This window comes from Muntiacus reevesi, chromosome 9 (assembly GCF_963930625.1).
Source record: "Muntiacus reevesi chromosome 9, mMunRee1.1, whole genome shotgun sequence".
Classification (NCBI taxonomy): Eukaryota; Metazoa; Chordata; class Mammalia; order Artiodactyla; family Cervidae; genus Muntiacus; species Muntiacus reevesi.
In genome coordinates this window covers 73,534,912-73,557,495 of record NC_089257.1, presented here as the reverse complement: position 1 = coordinate 73,557,495, position 22,584 = coordinate 73,534,912, and the positions used below count along the sequence as shown (strand labels likewise).

Below are 22,584 nucleotides of genomic sequence, written 5' to 3'. Positions count from 1 at the left end.
AAAACTACAAGTCGTCATCCTTGAACCAAAGTAGATTGACTGGGTTAAAGTCACCAACCTCTTCCATAGCAGAACAAAGGGTGAACACACTCTTAATGGAAGATAAACATCATCTGGTGCCCTGGCGTGCTGCAGTCCATGGGGTCCCAAAGAGTTGGACGTGACTGAGCGACTGGACTGAGCTGGTGGTGCCTTTGTGATTATTAGTTTTTTTAGTTGAAATACAGTTGATTTACAATGTTGTGTAAATTTCAGGTGTACAGCAAAGTGATTGTTATCCATATATTTTTTTTTCAGATTCTTTTCCCTTATAGTTTGCTACAAAATATTGTGTATGGTTCCCTGTGCTATATAGTAGGTCCTTGTTGGTTATCTGTTTTATATATAATAGTATGTATATGTTAATTCCAAACTCCTCATTTACCCCTCAGCCCCTCCCCCCCACCGCCCCCACCGTGATTCTTTATATGCAGTGCCTAGTATTCAGTGCGACATTACTACTCCTATAATGGCAGAGAAATTTATGGTCAAATAAAAGAAAAATAATTTTAGATGCAGACTCTCACATGACCCCATATTAGAGTTAGCAGATAAGCACTTTAAAATAATTAAGATCAGGATTTCCCTGGTCATCCAGTGATTGAGATTTCGCCTGCCATGTAGGTGACTTGGGTTCAGTTTCTGATCTGGGAAGACTGAAGATTTTACATGTCGTGGGGCAACTAAGCCTGTGTGCCATAACTACTGAGCCCATTCTCTAGAGCCCACAAGCCGCACCTACTGAAACCCATGCACCTAGAGCCTTTGCTCCAGAACAAGAGAAACCACCCCTTTGAGTAGCCCGTATGTTGCAACTAGAGAGTAGCCCCAATTTGCTGCAACTAGAGAAAGCCACAGACAACAACAAAAACTCAACACAGCCAAAAATAAATAAACAAACAGATAAATAAAAAATATTTTTAAAAAATAATTAAGATTGATCGCTTAACCACAGTGATATATACCACTAACACCCAGTAGGATGACTGAAGTTAAAAAGACGTTAACAAGTGTTGGTGAAGATGTGGAGAGAAATTGAAATCATATATAGTTGGTGTGTAGCTACTATGGAAACAGTTTTGTAGTACCTCAAGAAGTTTAACATAAAGTTAACATGTGACCCACAGTTCCACTCCTAGATATATACCCAAGAGAAAAGAAATTGTGCGTCTGCTAGAAACCTTGGAGATAAATGTTCATAGCAGCATTTTTCTTTTTTTTTTTTTTTTCATTTATTTTTATTAGTTGGAGGCTAATTACTTTGCAGTATTGTAGTGGTTTTTGCCATACATTGACATGAATCAGCCATGGATTTACATGTGTTTCCCATCCCGATCCCCCCCTCCCGCCTCCCTCCCCATCCCTCTGGGTCTTCCCAGTGCACCAGCCCTGAGCACTTGTCTCATGCATCCAACCTGGGCTGGTGATCTGTTTCACCCTTGATAACATACATGTTTCGACGCTGTTCTCTGAAAACATCCCACCCTCACATTATTCTTAATAGCCAAAAAATGGAAAGAAACCAAGTTCCCATTATCTGATGAAAGAATAAGTAGAACATGATTTGTCTATGCCATGGAAATATTATTCAGTTATCAAAGGAGAGAGATTCTGGTACATGCTACAATGTGAGTGAAACCTTGAAAATATTGTACTAAGTGAAATGAGCCAGTCACAAAAAGAAACATTTTCTATGATTCCACTTACACAAGGTATCTAGGATAGGAAAAGTTATTGATACAGAAAGTAGAATAGATGTTACCAGGGACTGGAGATAAGAAGGAATGGAAGATTATTATTTACAGGGTTTCTGTTTGGGATAATGAAAAAGTTTTGGACATAGTGATGATATTTGCAGAACATTGTGAATATGCTTAATATCCCTAAATTGTACACTTAAAATGGCTAATGTTAAATCTTTTGACCATGTTTAAAAGTAGAATTTTTATGGGGAATACGTGTAACTATATGGCTGATTCATGTCAATGTATGACAAAACCCACTGAAATGTTGTAAAGTGATTGGCCTCCAACTAATAAAATAATATTTAAAAAAAAAAAAAAAAAAGTAGAATTTTTTTGAAGGAATGAACAGATATGTGCTATCATCTGAATGAATCATAAAAACATCATCCTAAGTAAGATATCAGTCACAAAATGGCACATATTATATGATTCCATTTATAGATGTCCAGAAGATACAGAAAGTAGATTAATAATAACCACGAACTGAGAGGCAGGCATCGCTGCCTCTTAGTAGATTTGACTACTAATAAATAAGTATGGGGTTTCTTTTTGGAGTAATGAAAATGTTTTAAAATTTTATTTTAATAATAGTTGTACAACGTTGTGAACATACTTTTAAAAAACATTGTATTGCACACTTTAAATGGATAAATTGTGTCGTATGTGAACTGTATCTTTAATCTTAAATAGATCATAAATAATAAAAAGTAAATAATATATACGGATAATTAATAGACAGATAGGTGGAAATTGTTACCTGAGTAAATGTGAAATATCTATAACAAAGTAAAAGACTGACAGCTGTTTTCTCAACCTGTTGAATTGAAAGAAGGGAGATAGACCACTCAGCTATTACAGTAGTTCACACAAAAGCTAGCTAGTCATTGGCAATGCAAAGAGATCAGAGAAGATGCATAGATTCTTGTGAAGTAAGTTAGTGGCCTTCAGACTGGCTGTTTCTCCCTCAAGAGATGCAGAAGGAATTTCCAAAAGTTTGCCAATGTAGATACTTTTTAGTAAATCACTTTCTGAAATTGAGCCCTTTGGTGGAGGTATCATTGCAGTTTCTCCTTTCCACTTCTTTCTAGAATTACTCTTCCCTGTTTTGTAAAGAAAGGAATATTTTGAAGTATTGGTATTATTGTACAGAAAATGAATTTCTGATGACTAGGTATTATATCCTTTTGCAAGATGACTTCTAACTGTTTGCTTTCAACACAACTGATGACTAATTTGATCCATTATTAAAAGTATTGTTTTTTTGTTAGATCAGTATGTGTTTTTTTAACAATTCAGGAAATGGTCAATGAATTGAGTAACATTGTAAGAAAAAATTCTTCTAGTACTATGTACTTACTTATGTGAATATGATTTTTTAGGGAAAAAACATTAATTTATAAATATAAATTTAGAAGTAAGGAACTTCCCTAGTGGTCCAGTGGTTAAGAATCCGCCTTGCAATGCTGAGGAAGTGGGTTTGATCCCTGGTTGTGGAACTAAGGTCCTACAAACAGAGCAACTAAGTCCACATGCCATAACTAGAGTCTGTGCGCTGTGAGGAAAGATCCCACATGACACAAGTAAAATCCCACGTGCTTCAACTGAGACTTGAAGCAACGAAATAAATATTAAATATTTATATGTTTTTTAAAGTAGAAGTAGGACTTCCAGGTGGTCCATTGGTTAAGAATCTGCCTGCCAATGCAGAGAGCATAGGTTCGGTCCCTGGTCCAGGAAGATTTCCACATGCCACGGGGCAACTAAGCCAATGCAGAACAACTACTGATAGACAGCCTGTGCTTCACAACAAGAGAAGCCACCGCAGTGAGATCCCTCATGCTGCAGCTGGATAGTAGCCCCCACTCCTTGCAACTAGAGAAACCTGTGTGCAGCAGCAAAGACCCAGCACAGCCATAAATAATTTTTTTTTAAGTAGAAGTAAAATTGATCATTCCTGAGTTTATAATTGGAAAGGGAAAAAAGTTTCATCTACTTCATTAGACAAAAAAATTTTTCACATGCATGTTTTATATACATACACAATATAATTATGTTGTTTTGTTATGTTGTGTGCTTATAATTTCTGATAATGGTTGAATTTTTTATATACACAATCTTAAAATGTTGAATATAAATTTATTTACATATATAGCTTAGAGAAGTAGGGTAAAGAATAAAAGACTTTCAAGCATAAAATACAATACACTGGTTTTAAAGTTTTGTTGGGAAAGTGAGATAGTGATATAAGTTCATTGTTTAAGGAAAGTTTGTTTATAGTGTTTTTTTTTTTAATGGATAATGATAGATATATCACTGTGAAGTTTAGGTTACATTTTATGTTTCAAAGAGTGAAGCAACAGTTTTATGTTAGCCTATTTTTAATTGATGTTCTGAGTCAGGTTAGTGAAAAGCAGAAGAGGATGTTGTGTGACATCTTGCAAATAAATTGAACACTGAGTGCTTTTAAAAAAAAGTTTTAATTGTTAACTTATAAATATACAAGGCTTCCCTGATAGCTCAGTTGGTAAAGAATCCGCCTACAACGCAGGAGACCTTGGTTCTATTCCTGGATCAGGAAGATCTGCTGGAGATGGGATAGGCTACCCACTCCAGTCTTTTTGGGCTTCCCTTGTGGCTCAGCTGGTAAAGAATCTGCCTGCAATGTGGGAGTCTTGGGTTTGGTCCCTGGGCTGGGAAGATCCACTGGAGAAGGCAAAGGCTCCAGTATTCTGGCCTGGAGAATTCCATGGACTATATATATAGTCCATGGGGTCGCAAAGAGTTGGACATGACTGAGCGACTTTTGCTGTAAGTATACACGGATTTACAGTTTTCAATACTATTTTTAGCAGCATCTGAATAAAGCTTTTAAAGATTATTGGCACAGCTGCCTCTAGAATGAGACTAGGAAGCATGTAGGTCACAAAATTCAAGGAGGTCTCTCTCAGTGTTCTGTAAGTGTGCTTACAGGAACCCAAGAGTGAGTGCCTTCTTGAGCTATGCAACCTCAGTGTAGACTTCCTCACCCTAGTCCCATTGGATTTATACAACATAGCAAATATGTGAAAAATTGGCTTTAGAAAAAATATTTGCAGATTCAATCATTTTTAATCAACTACTTTTAATTTGTTTTTTAGGGTGGGATTAAAAACTCAGCCTGAATCAAAATGCCCTGAGCTGCTTGCCAATTACTGTGACATGTTGCTAAGAAAAACACCATTAAGCAAAAAGCTAACCTCTGAAGAGATTGAAGCAAAGCTTAAAGAAGTGGTACATAATTTTTTCTAACTTCAGATTTGTAATTATCTTTGAATTTTGATTATAAAACTTTCTGTGATAGCATCAGTTTTTCTTTAAAGTATATACCTGTAGCAACTAACATTATGAAATTTTGCCAGTAAAGATTGAATTTTGATTATAAAACTTTCTGTGATAGCATCAGTTTTTCTTTAAAGTATATACCTGTAGCAACTAACATTATGAAATTTTGCCAGTAAAGACCTCTTTGTTTTTTTTTTACTGAAAATTTTGACACTATAGCTGCCAGAAAAGGAAATAGCATTGAGTTCTTCCCCTTTCTTGATTCTTTTTTAAAAGTCAATTAAATTCTAACTCCTATTAAAGCACAGCAAAAGCAAAAACAGAGCTAGCTGGTCGTGGTTGGATTCCTAATTGAGAGACTGGGAGTTTTTCACTTCTTTTTGTGAGGGCCCAAAATAGATAACCATGGATAAATGAGTATAGATAAAAAGTTAGTTGCTTTCATATTTTTTTATCTCTGCTTGTTATTGTAATATGATTTAAGGCAAGGACATCAAAGAGGAAAAAATTAGTAAGTGAAGATGTAGAGAAAGTATGGACAAAAAGGGTTAATTAGAAAGGGAATACCCTGGTGGTTCGGTGGTTAGGACTTGCTGCTTTCACTGTCTGGGCCCAGGTTCAGTCCCTGGTCAGGGAACTAAGACCCCCCAAGCTGACAGCACAGCCAAAAGATGGGGTGGAGTGGTGGTTATAGGGAAGATTAGTGTCAGAATAAAATGAAGAAGAAACATAGAAGAAAAAAATATAGGGGGGGACCACTGATCTTCACATAAAGTTTTGTCACATTTTATATAAAATCTCAAAAACATGTTTCTAGGAACTAAAAGGTTATTTGGTTATAGTCTCAAGTTTGCTAACTTCTTAAGTATTAAAGTGGTCTATCAGGACTGGTTGTTTTTCAGAGATGGGCAGTTTAGTAGGCCTTTATCTGTATATGCTTATATAAATTTCTGAGTTTTGACAACAGGGAATATAGAAAGGTCCAACTGAGAGGAATGGCTAAGAGTATATGTAAATTGAAAATAACTTTGTTTTCTATACAGCTCTTGGTACTTAAATACGTACAAAACAAAGATGTTTTTATGAGATATCACAAAGCTCATTTGACACGACGTCTTATATTAGACATCTCTGCTGATAGTGAAATTGAAGAGAATATGGTAGAGTGGCTAAGAGTAAGTAAAAATTTTAAGACTATTGGTTTTCTTAAGATAGTACATGGTTCTTATGTATTCTTAAGTAATGAATTTTGGTAATATTGTTAATATTGATGAAATAGGGAACATTTTGTAAGAATATAGCATCAATTATATAAAATAAAATACATTTTGTTAATAAAGAGCAAAGCGCCTTTGCTCTTCCTTTGCTTCTGTTGTTTCACTCTTGTGGAGAAGGCAATGGCAGCCCACTCCAGTACTCTTGCCTGGAAAATCCCATGGGTAGAGGAGCCTTTTAAGCCACAGTCCATGGGGTTGCAAAGAGTCGGACACAACTGAGCCACTTCACTTCACTTCCTCATTGAACTGACCTTATTAAATAAGCTAAAGGACAAATCATTTCATTCTTAAGATGTGTTTAGTACTAAATATTTAGCCATAGAGATGTTTGTAAATAAATACACCTATAAAGGAAAAAGAACCAATTCATAAAAGGTGACGGCTTATTTATGTTAATCAGTACTGCTGCTGCTGCTGCTAAGTCACTTCAGTCGTGTCCGACTCTGCGACTCCATAGATGTCAGCCCACCAGGCTCCCCTGTCCCTGGGATTCTCCAGGCAAGAACTCTGGAGTGGGTTGCCATTTCCTTCTCCAATGCATGAAAGTGAAAAGTGAAAGTGAAGTCGCTCAGTTGTGTCCGACTCTTAGTGACCCCATGGACCACAGCCTACCAGGCTCCTCTGTCCATGGGATTTTCCAGGCAAGAGTACTGGAGTGGGATGCCATTGCCTTCTCCGTAATCAGTACTAATTATGGTCAAATTCCACTATTAAAATACTTTAAATCTGTTCCTTTCAGTTCATTTTAATGGAATTTGAGTTATATTAGCATACCATAAGTGAATGTCTTTCATTATACACATGGTGATATATAGTATTATATTGATATATGATAATAAAATATGTGTATAATTGTATGTATGTATTATATATATATGCTTTTCACTTATATGTGTATTTCACATTAAAGATTTGCAGATAGCCCTGCTTTGCATGGCAGTATGGGATAGTAAAAATTACTGTGCAGGTTATCTTAATATTAACAATCACTGAAGAATTATTGTTCCCAGTGTTTTTTGACTTAGAAATTTCTGTCGAAATATTGGAAACTCTTACTATCTGTTATAAATTATAGGAAAAAGAAAAATTAATACTTTAGTAAAATTAACATGTATTTAGTACACCATGTAAACATTTAAAACAAACTTTCAAATTTAAAGTGATATTATATCTAGACTATATAAAGAACTCTTAAAACCCAACAGTGAAGACAACTCAGTTAAAAATGGACAGTGTTAGGTCAACCACTTGTAAAAGAATGAAACTAGAACACTTTCTAACACCATACACAAAAATAAATTCAAAATGGATTAAAGATCTAAATGTAAGACCAGAAGCTATAAAACTCCTAGAGGAGAACATAGGCAAAACACTCTCTGACATAAATCACAGCAGGATCCTCTATGACCCACCTCCCAGAATATTGGAAATAAAAGCAAAAATAAACAAATGGGACCTAATGAAACTTAAAAGCTTTTGCACAACAAAGGAACCTATAAGCAAGGTGAAGAGACAGCCTTCAGAATGGGTGAAAATAATAGCAAATGAAGAAACAGACAAAGGATTAATCACAAAAATATACAAGCAACTCCTGCAGCTCAATTCCAAAAAAAAAAAAAAAAAATTCCAAAAAAAGAACTAAACAGACATTTCTCCAAAGAAGACATACAGATGGCTAACAAACACATGAAAAGATGCTCAACATCACTCATTATCAGAGAAATGCAAATCAAAACCTCAATGAGGTACCATTACACGCCAGTCAGGATGGCTGCTATCCAAAAGTCTACAAGCAATAAATGCTGGAGAGGGTGTGGAGAAAAGGGAACCCTCTTACACTGTTGGTGGGAATGCAAACTAGTACAGCCACTATGAAGAACAGTGTGGAGATTTCTTAAAAAACGAAATAGAGCTGCCATGTGACCCAGTAATCCCACTTCTGGGCATACACACCAAGGAAACCAGATCTGAAAGAGACACGTGCAACCCAATGTTCATCACAGCACTGTTTATAATAGCCAGGACATGGAAGCAACCTAGATGCCCATCAGCAGGTGAATGGATAAGGAAGCTGTGGTACATATACACCATGGAATATTACTCAGCCATTAAAAAGAATTCATTTGAATCAGTTCTAATGAGATGGATGAAACTGGAGCCCATTATACAGAGTAAAATAAGTAAGCCAGAAAGATAAAGACCATTACAGTATACTAACACATATATATGGAATTTAGAAAGATGATAATGATAACCCTATATGCAAAACAGAAAAAGAGACACAGATGTACAGAACAGACTTTTGAACTCTGTGGGAGAAGGTGAGGGTGGGATGTTTCGAAAGAACAGCATGTATATTATCTATGGTGAAACAGATCACTAGCCCAGGTGAGATGCATGAGACAAGTGCTCGGGCCTGGTACACTGGGAGGACCCAGAGGAGTCGGGTGGAGAGGGAGGTGGGAGGGGAGATCGGGATGGGGAATACGTGTAACTCTATGGCTGATTCATGTCAGTGTATGACAAAACCCACTGAAATGTTGTGAAGTAATTAGCCTCCAACTAATAAAATAAAATTAAAAAAAAAAAAGGACAGTGTTAGAATAGACATTTCCTCACAAAGATATGCAAATGTATAATAAGTGCATGCAAAGATGTTCAACATCATTAACCAGTAGAGAAATGCAAATCAAAGCCACAGTAAGATGCCACTTTACTTGCACTGGGATAGCTGAAAATTCAGACGATAACAAATATTAGGAAGAGAAGAAATTGGAACCCTCATGCATTGCTGATAGGAGTGTAAAATGGTGCAGCCACTTTGGAAAACTGACAGTTGCTCAGAAAGCCAAACGTAGTGTTGACCTGGCAATTCTACTCCTAGATAATTCCACTTATGAGAAATAAAAACATATGAACATATAAAAACTTGTATATGAATGTTCATAGCATCATTATTCATAACAGCTAAAAAGTGAAAATAACCCAAAGGTCAATCAGCTGATAAATAGATAAAATATGGTTTAGTCTAATATAGTTGAATATCTTTGGCAATAAAAACAAATTAAGTACTGATATATGCAACATCGATGAACTTTGAAAATACTATGCTAAGCAAAAGAAGCCACTCACAAAACACCACATACAGTTGTTGTTCCTTCACCTAGTCATGTCTGACTCTGAACACCGTGGACTGCTGCATCCGAGGCTTCCATGTCCCTCACTATCTCCCAGAGTTTGCCCAAGTTCGTGTCCACTGCATTGGTGATTCCATCTGGCCATCTTATCTTCTGTCACCCTCTTCTTCTTCCTTTCCCAACGTCAGAGTCTTTTCCAGTGAGTCCGCTGTTCACATGAGGTGGCCAAAGTGTTGGAACTTCAGCTTCAGTATCAGTCATTCCAATGAGTATTCAGGATTGATTTCACATACAGTATGATTCCCCTAATACAAAGTAGCCAAATCTGTAGAGACAAAAAATAAACAATTTCCAGAAATGGAAGAGTGGAGGAATACGGTAGTGATTGCTAGTAAGTACAGAGTTTCTTTTGGCAATGATGAAAATGTTCTAAAGTTAGATACTGGTGATAGTTGCGTAACTCTGTCAGTATACTAAAACCTGATTAATTGTATACTTTAAAAGGGTGAATTTTGAGATAGATGATTTATATCTCAATAGCACTCTTACTAAAATGAAGAGTAGTTTGACTAGTACTTGCTTTCTTGTCATATGAATGACAAGTTACTTAGTGAGCACCTTTTGTTTATTTTGAAAAGTTGTCATACTCTTTGTAAGTTTGAGTCATCTTCCGAACTTTTGGTTTTACGAAGTTTTTGCTGGCATCACTTCCTCATCTACTTTTTTTTTTAGTCAATACCACTTTTCTCATTTATGTTGATTATTTGCATTCATTAAGTTTCTATACCTGCATAGTTAGAATCTTTTGCATTGGCATTATCAACAGACATTACAGTCACCATCAGCTCTTTCTTCTAAAGCTCCATTTATGTTCTGCTTTATTTTCATTCCAACATTATTTTCTCTCTTTTTTGTCTGTATTTTTATCATCTTTCTTGACTTCTTTCAGTTACCCATTTTTGTAAAATATCATGTGATTTATCAGTTGAGGACATGGATGTAACAAAGCTACATGCTTTGCTGTCTATGGGTGAACTGAATGAACAGATGAATAACAGATTTTGAAAGAAATACTGTATTGGTCATTGATGGATTGGTTATTTGTTAGTGGTTTGTATGATGAAGAGCTAGAAGTAAAAGTTTGAGCTTTATGCATAATTCACATTTAATGTGTAATGGTAATTGAAAGTTGAAAAGTGTTGTTGAGGTACTGGTATTATTTCACTATACTGTGGTTCCTGAAATTCATGCATTTTAGAATGGTGCACAAAAAGCCAGAATTGCCTGTATATTATGTGTCGTCTCAAAGAATCAATTTTAATAGGTATTAGATTAAAACACTCTATAAATATAAGAGAAGAAGAATTTTGTATTAAAGCATATAAAATTTTGTTTTCCATTAAAATTTTGCCTATTAGTATATTATTTATTAATTCTTCTGTCTTTGGTTTTCATAGGAAGTTGGTATGCCAGCAGATTATGTAAACAAGCTTGCTAGAATGTTTCAGGACATAAAAGTATCTGAAGATTTGAACCAAGCTTTTAAGGAAATGCACAAAAACAATAAATTGGCATTACCAGGTATTATTTTATAATTACATACATTTTAAAAACTTAAAAAAAAACCTTTGTTTTCTAGTAAATTAAAAATAGACCTAAGCAGTAATTGATACAAATATGTTTTAAAGTCCATATTCTTTGAAGATATCCTGCAAAGCAAAATTTATATTTACTCTTACTTTGAAACAAAAAGACACTTTTAGCAAAATCTGTAGAGTATTATTTTTCACCAAAGTTTACCTACTGTCTATGTATTTTGAATTTTATCCATTGTTAAATTTGCTTTATATTTTCTGACATACATTCCTATAGCTGATTCAGTTAATATAAAAATTCTGAATGCTGGTGCCTGGTCAAGAAGCTCTGAAAAAGTCTTTGTCTCACTTCCTACTGAACTGGAGGATTTGATACCTGAAGTAGAAGAGTTCTACAAAAAAAACCATAGTGGTAGAAAATTACATTGGCATCATCTCATGTCAAATGGAATTGTAAGTAGATGGTGTGTTAGTTCAGATATTGGTTTGGTTGTAGCAAGACTCCAAATAAGATTTGTTTAAACAAGGTAGATCTTTCCCTCTCTTGCAAGTGAAAGTTTGATCAGATATAGTGGACCTGTTCCATAAATTTGTTAGGGATATAAACTATTGGTTATAGCACCATCCTTAAGGTATTCCCTTGCCTGCCAAATCCAGTATGATTCTCTCACTATGTCTGTGTTCCAGCCCAACAGGAGAGGAAAGATGTAATGGTATAATTTCCTTTAATAGCAACTCCTGGAAGATTCTCCTGTTATTTCTACTCAAATCTCATTGGCTAGGGCTTAGTCACATGGCCACATTTTGCTCAAGAAAGATGAGAGATGAGCCTTTATTTTGAATAGTCATTAAGGTCTGCTGAAATTTTTATTACCATGTAAGAAAGGAAGAACGGATATTGGAAGATAACTACCAGTCTTTTATATATAATCTCATATAAGAGATATTATAGTATATAAATGGTAATCCTCATAAAGAGATTCTTATTTTTAAAATTATTTTATCTTTTATAGATAACATTTAAGAATGAAGTAGGCCAATATGATTTGGAGGTAACAACGTTTCAGCTGGCTGTATTGTTTGCGTGGAACCAAAGACCCAGAGAGAAAATCAGCTTTGAAAATCTAAAACTTGCAACTGAACTCCCTGATGCTGAGCTTAGGAGGACTTTATGGGTTGGTTTGTTTTTATGTTTTGTTGTTTTTTTTTAGTTGTGTCCTTTCACATGGCAGGAAATACGTGTTGGCTTGTGTTATAATAAATTTATGAATTCATAACACTCAAATGACTTAACCAAGAAAAGCACACTGGTGAGGTACTTACGGAACAATAAGAAATTGAAAACATGAAAGTTACTATGACGGAATGGCAAAAAGAGAGAGAAAGATTTAAATGTTACGTGTGAAGAGTATGACCAAAGATTTCATGTTGAGAATGTTGTTCAGTGATTTTTATGATAATCAAAACTCTGAAAATTAGAAAACTTTGGTTCTTTTGAGGCCCTGTAAAATGTACTTATTAGCCCTCCTGTTCAAAACTAAATTTTACCCCTACTCCATATGCCTCTTAATAGTTGCAAAATAAATTACTACCTAGAGAGAAACAGCTGGTTTATAACTGACAGTTGTGTTTGCTCTGGTCACATATGATCAATCCCTTTAGTTTGTTTTTGTTTTTGTTTGTCTTATTGTAAAGAGAGCATTTATTGTTTCCTCATAACCAACCCTTTTTCTTCTCATTCTCTTTCCTCATTATGCGTGTACATTGTTATGTTTATGAAATAAAAGTTTGAATTCTGAATTTGTGCTCATAATTTTTCTCATCTATATTGGTCATGTTGGAGAATTGATCTTGGTATTCTATAGTGCTTATAGAAGCTAATTTTTTTTTCTTTATTCTTTACAGTCTTTAGTAGCTTTCCCAAAGCTCAAACGGCAAGTTTTATTGTATGAACCTCAAGTCAACTCACCCAAAGACTTTACAGAAGGTACCCTCTTCTCAGTGAACCAGGAGTTCAGTTTAATGTAAGGTTTATGTTGGTTGATCTAAAATAAAAATACCATGTTTGAATTTTGATATTTTATTGTTAGGAAAATAATTTCTTTACATGATATTTAAAGCATATCTGTGTGCTGCTATCACTTTAGATTTATGCCATTTAGTTGAATGAACTGGATACTTTTGATGTCTGACTTTATACCATATTGCTTTTCATCTTTAAAATAAACATCTTTTTGTACTCTAAAGCAACTTTATCCACACACAGAACTGTTTCCTTGAGATCCCAATTAAAAGATAATGCTGAATTACAACCGATATGTCTTCAATTATCTAATGACTTTCATGACAATATAAATTATATTTGCTTTGTTATTATAGGGAGTGTAGTCATATTTATGTATTAACAGAGCTTTTATCATGTTTGAGGGAAAGCATAGGGTTCATTATAATAAAGCTGTATGTTAGTTGTTATTTTTCCCTTAAGCAATGCTGAATATTAATTTTTAGAATACTTCTGAATATTTTCTTTTAGACATTGTTGCTATAAAATGATGTTTAAAAAACCTTTCACCGTAAAATATTTTATTTAATTTTTTTATAGAAAAAATGCAAAAGTTCAGAAAAGGGGTAAAATCAACTTGATTGGACGCTTGCAGCTCACTACAGAAAGAATGAGAGAGGAAGAGAATGAAGGAATAGTTCAACTAAGAATACTGAGAACCCAGGTTTGTAATGTTAAGACAGAATGTCTAAATTTTGAAAAAGTTGGTTGTGGTTTTTTGTTAATCATCAAATCTTTTTTTTTTAATTAAAGAAATGTAAGTACTCAAACCTTTTATAACAGAAAAGCTACTTCATTTTCCTGAAATTTAAAAATTATATTAATAGAATTATCTTAGTTGCTGGTAGAGGTGTTTATATGACTTGATGGTCTATGGTAGATTCTGTCACTTGGGCAAAACCTTGGTTTTAGGTTATGCTTCTCTGACTGTATGTCAAAGAGAATATATGTATATGTCAGCGACAGGTTACAATTCTAGGATTGAGTATTTTCATTTTTATTTAATCTTAAGATTTCTGATTCCACTGTAATGGGAAATGAGAGGTTATTTTAAACATATTTTAAAACTAGAATTATGGTAACCTTCTGAGCATGATAAGAATACCTATTGCAAACTAATGAATGACTGTTTTAACTTTAGAACTAATTAAAACCAAGTTGTCCCACTTTCACTATTTTCATTTAATATTGCTTAAACTATTGAAACAAGTATACTATCAAGGGTGAAACAGATCGCCTGTCCAGGTTGGATGCATGAGACAAGTGTTCGGGGCTGGTGCACTGGGAAGACCCAGAGGGATGGGATGGGGAGGGAGGTGGGAGGGGGGATCAGGATGGGGAACACATGTAAATCCATGGCTGATTCTTGTCAATGTATGGCAAAAACCACTACAATATTGTAAAGTAATTAGCCTCCAACTAATAAAAATAAATGAAAAAAAAAGTTAAAAAATAAACAACTATTGGCCAATATAATCAAGCTTGAAACAAAAAAGATTAAAATTTTCCAGTATTTATAGATTATATGATATAATAAAGGAGCATAGAAAAGATAAGTAAAAATCAAATGCTTTTCTATTTAGTGATAAGTAAATGATTTTTAAGAAAATAAAAGAAGAGACATAGAATTCACAGGCATTTCTTTAAAAAGCAGTTAGACCTATATGAAGAGAAGAGCCTTCACCTAAGAGATTCAAAAGGAGATTTGAATAAATAGATCATGTTCCTTTTTTCTTAATGTATATTTTTTATTACTGTGTATATTTTCTTACTGTATATATTTTATTTTACATACAAGAGAATACACATTTCATAGTTTTCAATGTGTTTTGCTAAATGTGTATAACTGTGTGACCATCACCTCAGTTAAAATACGGAACATTTCTATCACTCTAGTAATTTCCTCATGTGTCTCATTCAGCCAGTCTCCCCCTTCAGCCTACCTGATTCCTGTCACCATTGCTTAGTTTTGCTTGTTCTTGGTCTTCATACACATGAAGCAGACAGCATACTCTTTGTATTTGGCTTTTGTTTAACATGAAATACCATATTTTTTAATGATAAGGCTGAATAACCCCATACTAGTAATGAGTCTGCTGAATATCATATAAAAATTCAACTGGGGTTTTCCTGGTGGCTCAGTGGTAAAGAATACGCCTGCCAGTGCAGGAAAGACAGGTTTGATCTCTGGTCCAGGAAGACCCCGTGCCATGGGACCGCTAAGTCTGTGCACAGCAACTATGAGCCTGTGTTTAGAACTTGGGAGCCACGACTGCTGAGCTCATGTGCAACAGCTCCTGGGGCTCACGTGCCTGGAGCCTGTGCTTGGAAACAGGAGAAGCCACTTCAGTGGGAAGTCTGCACGCTGCCACTGGAGAAAACCTGCATAGTAATCCAGCAAAGCCAAAAATAAATAAATTGATTAAATTCTAAAAATTTTCAACCAGGAATATTTTTGTAATTTTAAAAATTGATTCACAGTTTTACCAGAATAAATAGATGAGAGTGATTAAGAACCTTAAAGTATTGGTGGTGGAACACTTGCCAAATATTAAAACTTGTTAAAGTATCTACAAATATGAAACAGTATAACAAACAGATGAACTGAATAAAATAACTCAGAATTAAACCTCCTATATAAGTGTAGATGAACTTTGCAATAAAGGAAATGATTTCTATGGCCCGTGTAAAGGGAGTGTATTATTCAGTAAGAGATTTTCGAAAATTTGACTTCTGGAAGGAAAAAACATGACGTAGTCCTAGTTTATGGCTACACCAGGATAAATCCAGATGGATTCTGTTGAGATATGAAAAGGAATGGGCATCCATTAATATCAGATGTGCAGAGAAAATGAAGGTTTTTTGTTTTGTCTAAAACTGATTAATAATTATGCTCAGTCTACTAATCCAAGCTGTCCCTTTAAATTATGGTTGGACTTTCTTATTTCTCCCTGATTCTGCTCCACCCATCACCATTCTTTGCTATTTTCACAGAGGCATCTGGATGTACTAAAGTTGAGAAATTCACTTGACCTCATAGTGACAATGAAGGGATTGTCGTATCTATATGGTCGTGACAGTGTTCTATCAGCTATAGAGGGCTTTATCTGTCACCTATGGAAATTTAACTTTTTGTTGCTATATATTGCTGATATCTGTAGCAAATGAACTATGGTTCATTTTCTTTTCCAGCAGTAAGACCACATGGCCTCTTTCCTGGTCTTGTTGCCTGTTGTCTGCTCTTGCTGAGCTCCTGTGCCCTCTAAAGCTCTGCTACATACTCCTTGTGGCCTTTGGCCTACATGGCCCACTGTTACTATCATCTGCTGCCACAGGGTCATGTTTTCCTGCCACTGAGGGCCCTGTGCCAGGTCCATGAGCTCTCAACTCTCTCTGCACCATATGGGAACTGAGAAATTCAGAGTTGCAAATTATTTCCATTATATCATGCCACTTTTCAAGTGACCTCCAACATATTAAATGAGACCAGGGCCAGAACCCCTTGTGATCTCTGTTTTTCTCGTAACATCTCTAACACAGCCATCACTTTCACCTCTATCAAAGCTAGAATATTTACAACTGTTCTTTCCTCCTTACTGGTTTCTGTAATGTACAAGTGCCTGAAGGAAGAGACTTTTCCCCTCTTCCTTCTTTCCCTCTGGACCCTTGACATAAACCCCTGTGATGCAGAGTGTGGATGTGGACATACTGTTAGGAGTAATTCTTCTGACCTGCTAGTGGCAGAGTAGGAATTCTCATGTCTGTATAGAGGAAGTTGACGGTATGCTTTTCTCATACTGAGTAGTGCCTGACTCCCAAGCCTGTCGCCTTGTAGCAAATCTCCGTTTTCAGTGTTTAAAAGCAAATATTAACACATTTTCTGTTTTCACACTTCTTCTATAATGAATTCTAATCTCCAGTAAGGCAAATGAATGCCTTTTGTTGACTAAGAAGAGACCTTGTACTGGAAAAGACAAAAGAGAAAATATTTAGTAATTTTCTAATTATCTATATTATATAGATTAGTAGTAACTAAATCATCAAGAAAATTATTAATAAAATTGACTTAGATGAAAAATGCTTACTCCTCCAGAAAGTTGAACCATTTAGTTGAGTCATAAACTGAAGATACTTGATAATAGATACAGCTCATTAATCTGATAAGTATATAAAGAGTAGTGATTATTAGTTTTTAAAACAGAGAGCAACTGAAGCAACTGACTGCTACTACTATACAAAGAAGTAACTGTAAATACAAGGGGAAAAGTATGTAAAAAGGGTTATGAGTAATTTTGCTTTTCCTTATTTTTCAGAATATCCATAATATGCAGATTTTGTTTTTCAGAGTGAAAAGAAGATACTTTTGTTTGTTATGGGTCTCAAGGTTAATCCAGTGATTGCTAATCATTTGGATAGATGTTGGATAGAGGATAAAAACATTAAAAGTCATTTTTTGTTTTGTTTTACTTAAAATAATTTAATACTTTTTATTTTTTTCTTTTAGGAAGCTATCATACAAATAATGAAGATGAGAAAGAAAATTAGTAATGCTCAGCTGCAGACTGAATTAGTAGAAATTTTGAAAAACATGTTCCTGCCACAAAAGAAAATGATAAAAGAGCAAATAGAATGGCTAATAGAGCACAAATACATCAGAAGAGATGAATCTGATATCAACACTTTCATATATATGGCATAATTTTGAATATCATGGACAATATTAAGAACCCAAATTTTGGAGTGCTTGGGCAGAAAGTTCTTACTGTTTGTGCTAGGGGAAGGTTTAGTTGGACTTTGATTACATAAATATTAAAATCTCTGCCTTACCTAAAACAACTATATTTTGCCAATCACATTAGTTAGCATGGTGGCATTCCTTTCATGTTGCACCACTCTGTTTTAACAGCATGCTGTTTTGTGGAGAAACTTGGATTCACAAAGAGCCCATTATGAGCTTTTAAAAACCTGGTTTATACCCACCAGAAGAAATAACAGTTGGGAGGGTGAAAGTGGGGTTCTTGTTGCTTTTTTTTCTTTTTTTCTCCTCTCTTAGAAAAATGTATTTGCACAAGGAAGGCTATTTGGATGTTTGTGCACTGAAAAATGCTGTTATGTTTTGTTTTTTTAAAAATGCAATTAAAATTAGAAATAGCACTCTTGATTTCTTTTGATCAAAAGAGTGAACTGGTCTACACAACATTGGGACAGGGCAGATATAGGTGAAAAGATAAGTATTTAGTATTATCATATGTTCAAACACTGCTTCAGTATAACAACTGGATTTAAGTGGTGACTTCAAAGTGATAGTAAATTTTTCCAACTAAAAAATGTTGGCTTTCGTTAAGCAGGAGACTACTGTTTTAGTTGTTCATTGTTAAATGGGAGGTTTTTTTTTTTTTACCTTATATGGCCAGAGAGTTTGTTTTGAAAAAGTGAAGTTCATATTATTGTTTTAGTTGTTTAAAAAAATGTATGGAAATAGAGCATTTCAACTTCAGAGTCAAAAATAACAAAACTCGAATATTAAGTGTTTACTAAGACACTTAATATTATATACCTAATATTTATTATGCTACACTCAAATTCATTAAAAAAAACAAGGCAGAAATCTCCTGCTTTAATATAATAGTTATATAAATGACCTCTTGATCTGTAGCATAGAAATACTTTGAAGTTTTAAAGTCTCATTATTAGGGGTTTGTAGCCTCAGGTTTCTGGAAAGGAAGACATTCTGTTTTAAAAAGTAACAAGTATCAGTCACCTAGGAGGAAAAGAAAAGCCACAACATAGACCTGAAAAGCATAAGCAGAATTGTTGCAATCTTAATATGAACAATAAACTTGCCAAATAATATGTATATATATATTTATATATTTTAAAAGTAAACATTTAAATAATGTTCAGAAGGCAACACTTAACCTTGTTTCTTTCAGTCAATCCAAAGTAGCAACTTACTAGTTGCTGGCAACTGAATACCCAGAGTAATGGAGATTTTAGAACTTGAGGACGTGAACAGCTTAAAAGAGGAAAACTTATTCCCCACTGGGAAAGAATGGCTCGACATGGATTTTATTCATTGTGGTGCCCATTTCAAAACTTTTCTTGCAAATTATATTTTATTTGATATTAAGTAATATTTTAAATGATTTTGATGATAGTAGATAGTGCCGGAGTGTTGATCAGCATACAGTATTATTGCAGAGTGCTTTTAACAGCATTTCATGGAATCTGTCCCCAGTCCCAAGAGGCTTTATGAGATGGCCTGATGAAGGAAAGCAAATTTAAAACATTTAAGGTTTTGCTGGTTATAGTCAAAGACCTATTCTGAAATTCACAGGAAAATCTTACAGTTGAGCTCTTAGGTAGTATATGGCAATTATTAGACTAAGAATATTGTGAAGATTAGTCTAAATTAGTGCTTACAGTTTTCTTTGACTAGATGACTGTTAACAATGGAATAAATTTGAAATTTAAAAAAACTGATAATTTGGTGATAATTGTGGCCTTTATGTTTAAAAGATAGTTTGGGATCGGCATGTTTGCTTGTCCAGTACAGAAATGCCAAAGGAGGAAGCAATGGAGAGAAAAATTAGAGTCCATTTCTTAAAGTTTAAGATTTGTTGTTAAACCAGAATTGTTCTCAGAACTTGTTTGGAATTTCTAATCTTTTTCAATCATTTAAGAATGAGAGCCATGATGTTTTGATTTATAATGGGAAATTTAATGCAAAAGTGGGTAACTCTAAATCCATAGCAAAGTTTTCTATAAAATTTTATAAATTTTTTAATAGCTTATTATGTCCTAGTTGTATATTGGGGAATAGAACAGCAGCAAATACTGTAGACTTACTGTTTTCATCATTTTTTTCTTTATGTATACAGAAGTTTATCTAACTACAATTTGGTGTTCATGAAAATCATTTAGTTGACAAGGTGCCTATTCCATTGTTGAATTTTCTTTAAATATATTTTGACAATAAATTTACTAATTAAAAATTAAAAAAAAAAAAAGGATCTGGAAACAAAAACCTACCAGCAATTTGCTAAAGGTACAGAATCACTGTTAGTATCCTTTATTAATAAGTCCCTTTTCTCTAATGTGAGCTAAAAATTAGTGCTATCTGAGCAGGGATGAAATCTGACATAGTTAAGGGGAAATGTATACAAATATATGTATATATTTTTTTCATGAGCAGTATGGCAATAGGACACTTCAGAGGTTAATTTAAGATTTGAGCATTCATCTTCTAATATAAAGGTGAAACCATCTTGGAAGTGCTAACCTTTATTACCATCTCATTGCCAGAGTGAGCAGATACAAAGCAAAACTTTCAAAGTGAAAATATAGAACAATTTTAATGCTTACAATGAGTTAAATATTTAGAATATTACTGTTCCAGTGATTTAATGAGGATCTTGAAATAAATTCTGAAGTCTTCCAATTTTTACACTTATTGGAGGGATCCCTGCATTCTGGCAAACTTTATTTAAATCTCTTAACTCTTATTTTGTGCATAAATGTTAAAATTTCCAAAAAGGAAATGTTAGCTTTCTTAAATTACCTTTTATTAAATTTAATACAAAATATGACTGGAGTAGTTTAAAAGTATTTTGCATTATTTGCAGTAGGCTGTCATTGGCCCTGCTCAAAGGGCAAATTTTAAAAATTCAATTTGTGTGAAAGATCTGCTAGTTTTCCAGAAAGATTTGCTATCTTAAACTCAAGCTTGTTTTTTCTATTTTCATGTAAATGACTGGGATGCTGTCTTATAAACTCTTCCAATGTTACGTTGGTGAAATAGACATTACAAGAGAGCTTTCCTGTCATCTACACTATAGATGTTGTCTGGAGTGTTGAACAAATTTGAGTTCCTAAGTTGTAATCTATCCTCGTATGGTATATACGATTTTGAATGTGTGCCACTACATACTGAGATGATAATGCTGTACAATTTTAAATGGTAGCAGTTTCTGTATGTAGCAGGCTGAAATATTTTGATGAACTGCTTAATTTTTGGATTTTATTTTTTAAGTTGTATAATTTATTTTCTTGCAAAATAAAAATGTAATATAAAAGCGTTCACCTATCAAGAAAATGTTGATGTTCTACTGTAGAGTAGTTTCTCAGAGTTTAATTAAAGTTTTTATAATAAGTGTATTTATATATTTCATGGTGAAATGGTCAATTTTAGCCAGCCTTAGGAATCAGAAATACAAAAAGTAACCCACTTATTTCTTTTCAAATTCAAATCAAGTTCAAAAGGAAAGCTAACAGGAATATATCTTTTCTGTTGATGATAGCATAGGGCTGTCATGCCTGGAAGAGGTCAGAATTTTAAACCTGAAACTTCATTCATTCATCTGTTTAGATATGCTGTGTCATTACCAAAATTTAAATCTTACATCAAAGTAAAAAATACAAAACAAATTATTTCATGTTTTGTATGTATTTTGAAATTTTTGGACTATTTAAATTTCAAAGCTAGAGATAGTTTAGTAATAAGTTCATGAAGATGGACTGTGTCTTAGTCTTGATGGTTATAAAAAAGTACTGTGAACTTGATGACTTATAAATCAATACAGATGTATTTCTCATAGTTCTGGAGGTTCAAAGTCTGAGATCAGGGTGCCAGCACGGTTGGTTCTGGTGAGGAACCATTTTCACTGCAGACTGCTGATATCTCACTGTGTCCTCACATGCAGAAAGTTTAAAGGGCTTCGGGTCTCCTTTATAAAGGCACTAATTCCATTCATAAGGGTTCTACTCTCATGACCTAATTACTTCCCAAAGTTAAAGGCCCCACCTCCCAGTAATGGCACATTGAGGGTTAGGTTTCAACATGTGACCTTTGGAGAGAAGCATTGTGACATTCAGTCTTTAGCACTTCATAATGACCCTAAATGGAGAAGGAAATGGCAACCCACTGTAGTAATCTTGCCTAGAGAATCCTGTGGATGGAGGAGCCTGGTGGGCTGCTGTCTGTAGGGTCGCTCAGAATCGGACATGACTGATGCGACTTAGAATGCATGCATGCATTAGAGAAGGAAATGGCAACCCACTCCAGTATTCTTGCCTGGAGAATCCCAGGGACAGAGGAACCTCATGGGCTGCTGTCTGTGGGGCCACACAGAGTCAGACACAACTGAAGCAACTTCGCAGCAGCAGCAGCAATGACCCTAAAGTCAACTTTGGACTTTTAACTGGGATTTAGGCAGTGAGGGGAAATTGACTTGGAAATGAAAGCAGCAAAAACTGTGACCTCAGTTTAAGAGTCACCAGAACCTACAAACAGATAAGGCATAAGCTTCTGGGCCCTTAGGCCTCCCAAGGCCCTGGGAAGGGCCCTAAGAGCTTTGTTACTTGTAATTTATATTTTGTTACTTGTAATTTATATTTTTCTGAAAGAGA

At 34.5% G+C, this 22,584-nt stretch overlaps 1 protein-coding gene across 2 annotated transcripts in view; it reads left to right on the top strand.

Annotated features, from left to right (window-relative positions):
* Nucleotides 1–21,603, top strand: part of CUL5 (cullin 5) — a 132,528-nt gene extending 110,925 nt beyond the window's left edge. For both annotated transcript variants that reach the window (XM_065943898.1, XM_065943899.1), the window contains 8 exons: nucleotides 4,922–5,054; nucleotides 6,149–6,280; nucleotides 10,977–11,100; nucleotides 11,392–11,567; nucleotides 12,128–12,289; nucleotides 13,020–13,138; nucleotides 13,717–13,840; nucleotides 17,681–21,603. In XM_065943898.1, the coding sequence (XP_065799970.1) occupies nucleotides 4,922–5,054; nucleotides 6,149–6,280; nucleotides 10,977–11,100; nucleotides 11,392–11,567; nucleotides 12,128–12,289; nucleotides 13,020–13,138; nucleotides 13,717–13,840; nucleotides 17,681–17,875 (1,165 nt within the window). In that variant the 3' untranslated portion in view covers nucleotides 17,876–21,603. The remainder of the gene's footprint in view (nucleotides 1–4,921; nucleotides 5,055–6,148; nucleotides 6,281–10,976; nucleotides 11,101–11,391; nucleotides 11,568–12,127; nucleotides 12,290–13,019; nucleotides 13,139–13,716; nucleotides 13,841–17,680) is intronic.
* The last annotated feature ends 981 nt before the right edge of the window (nucleotides 21,604–22,584 follow it).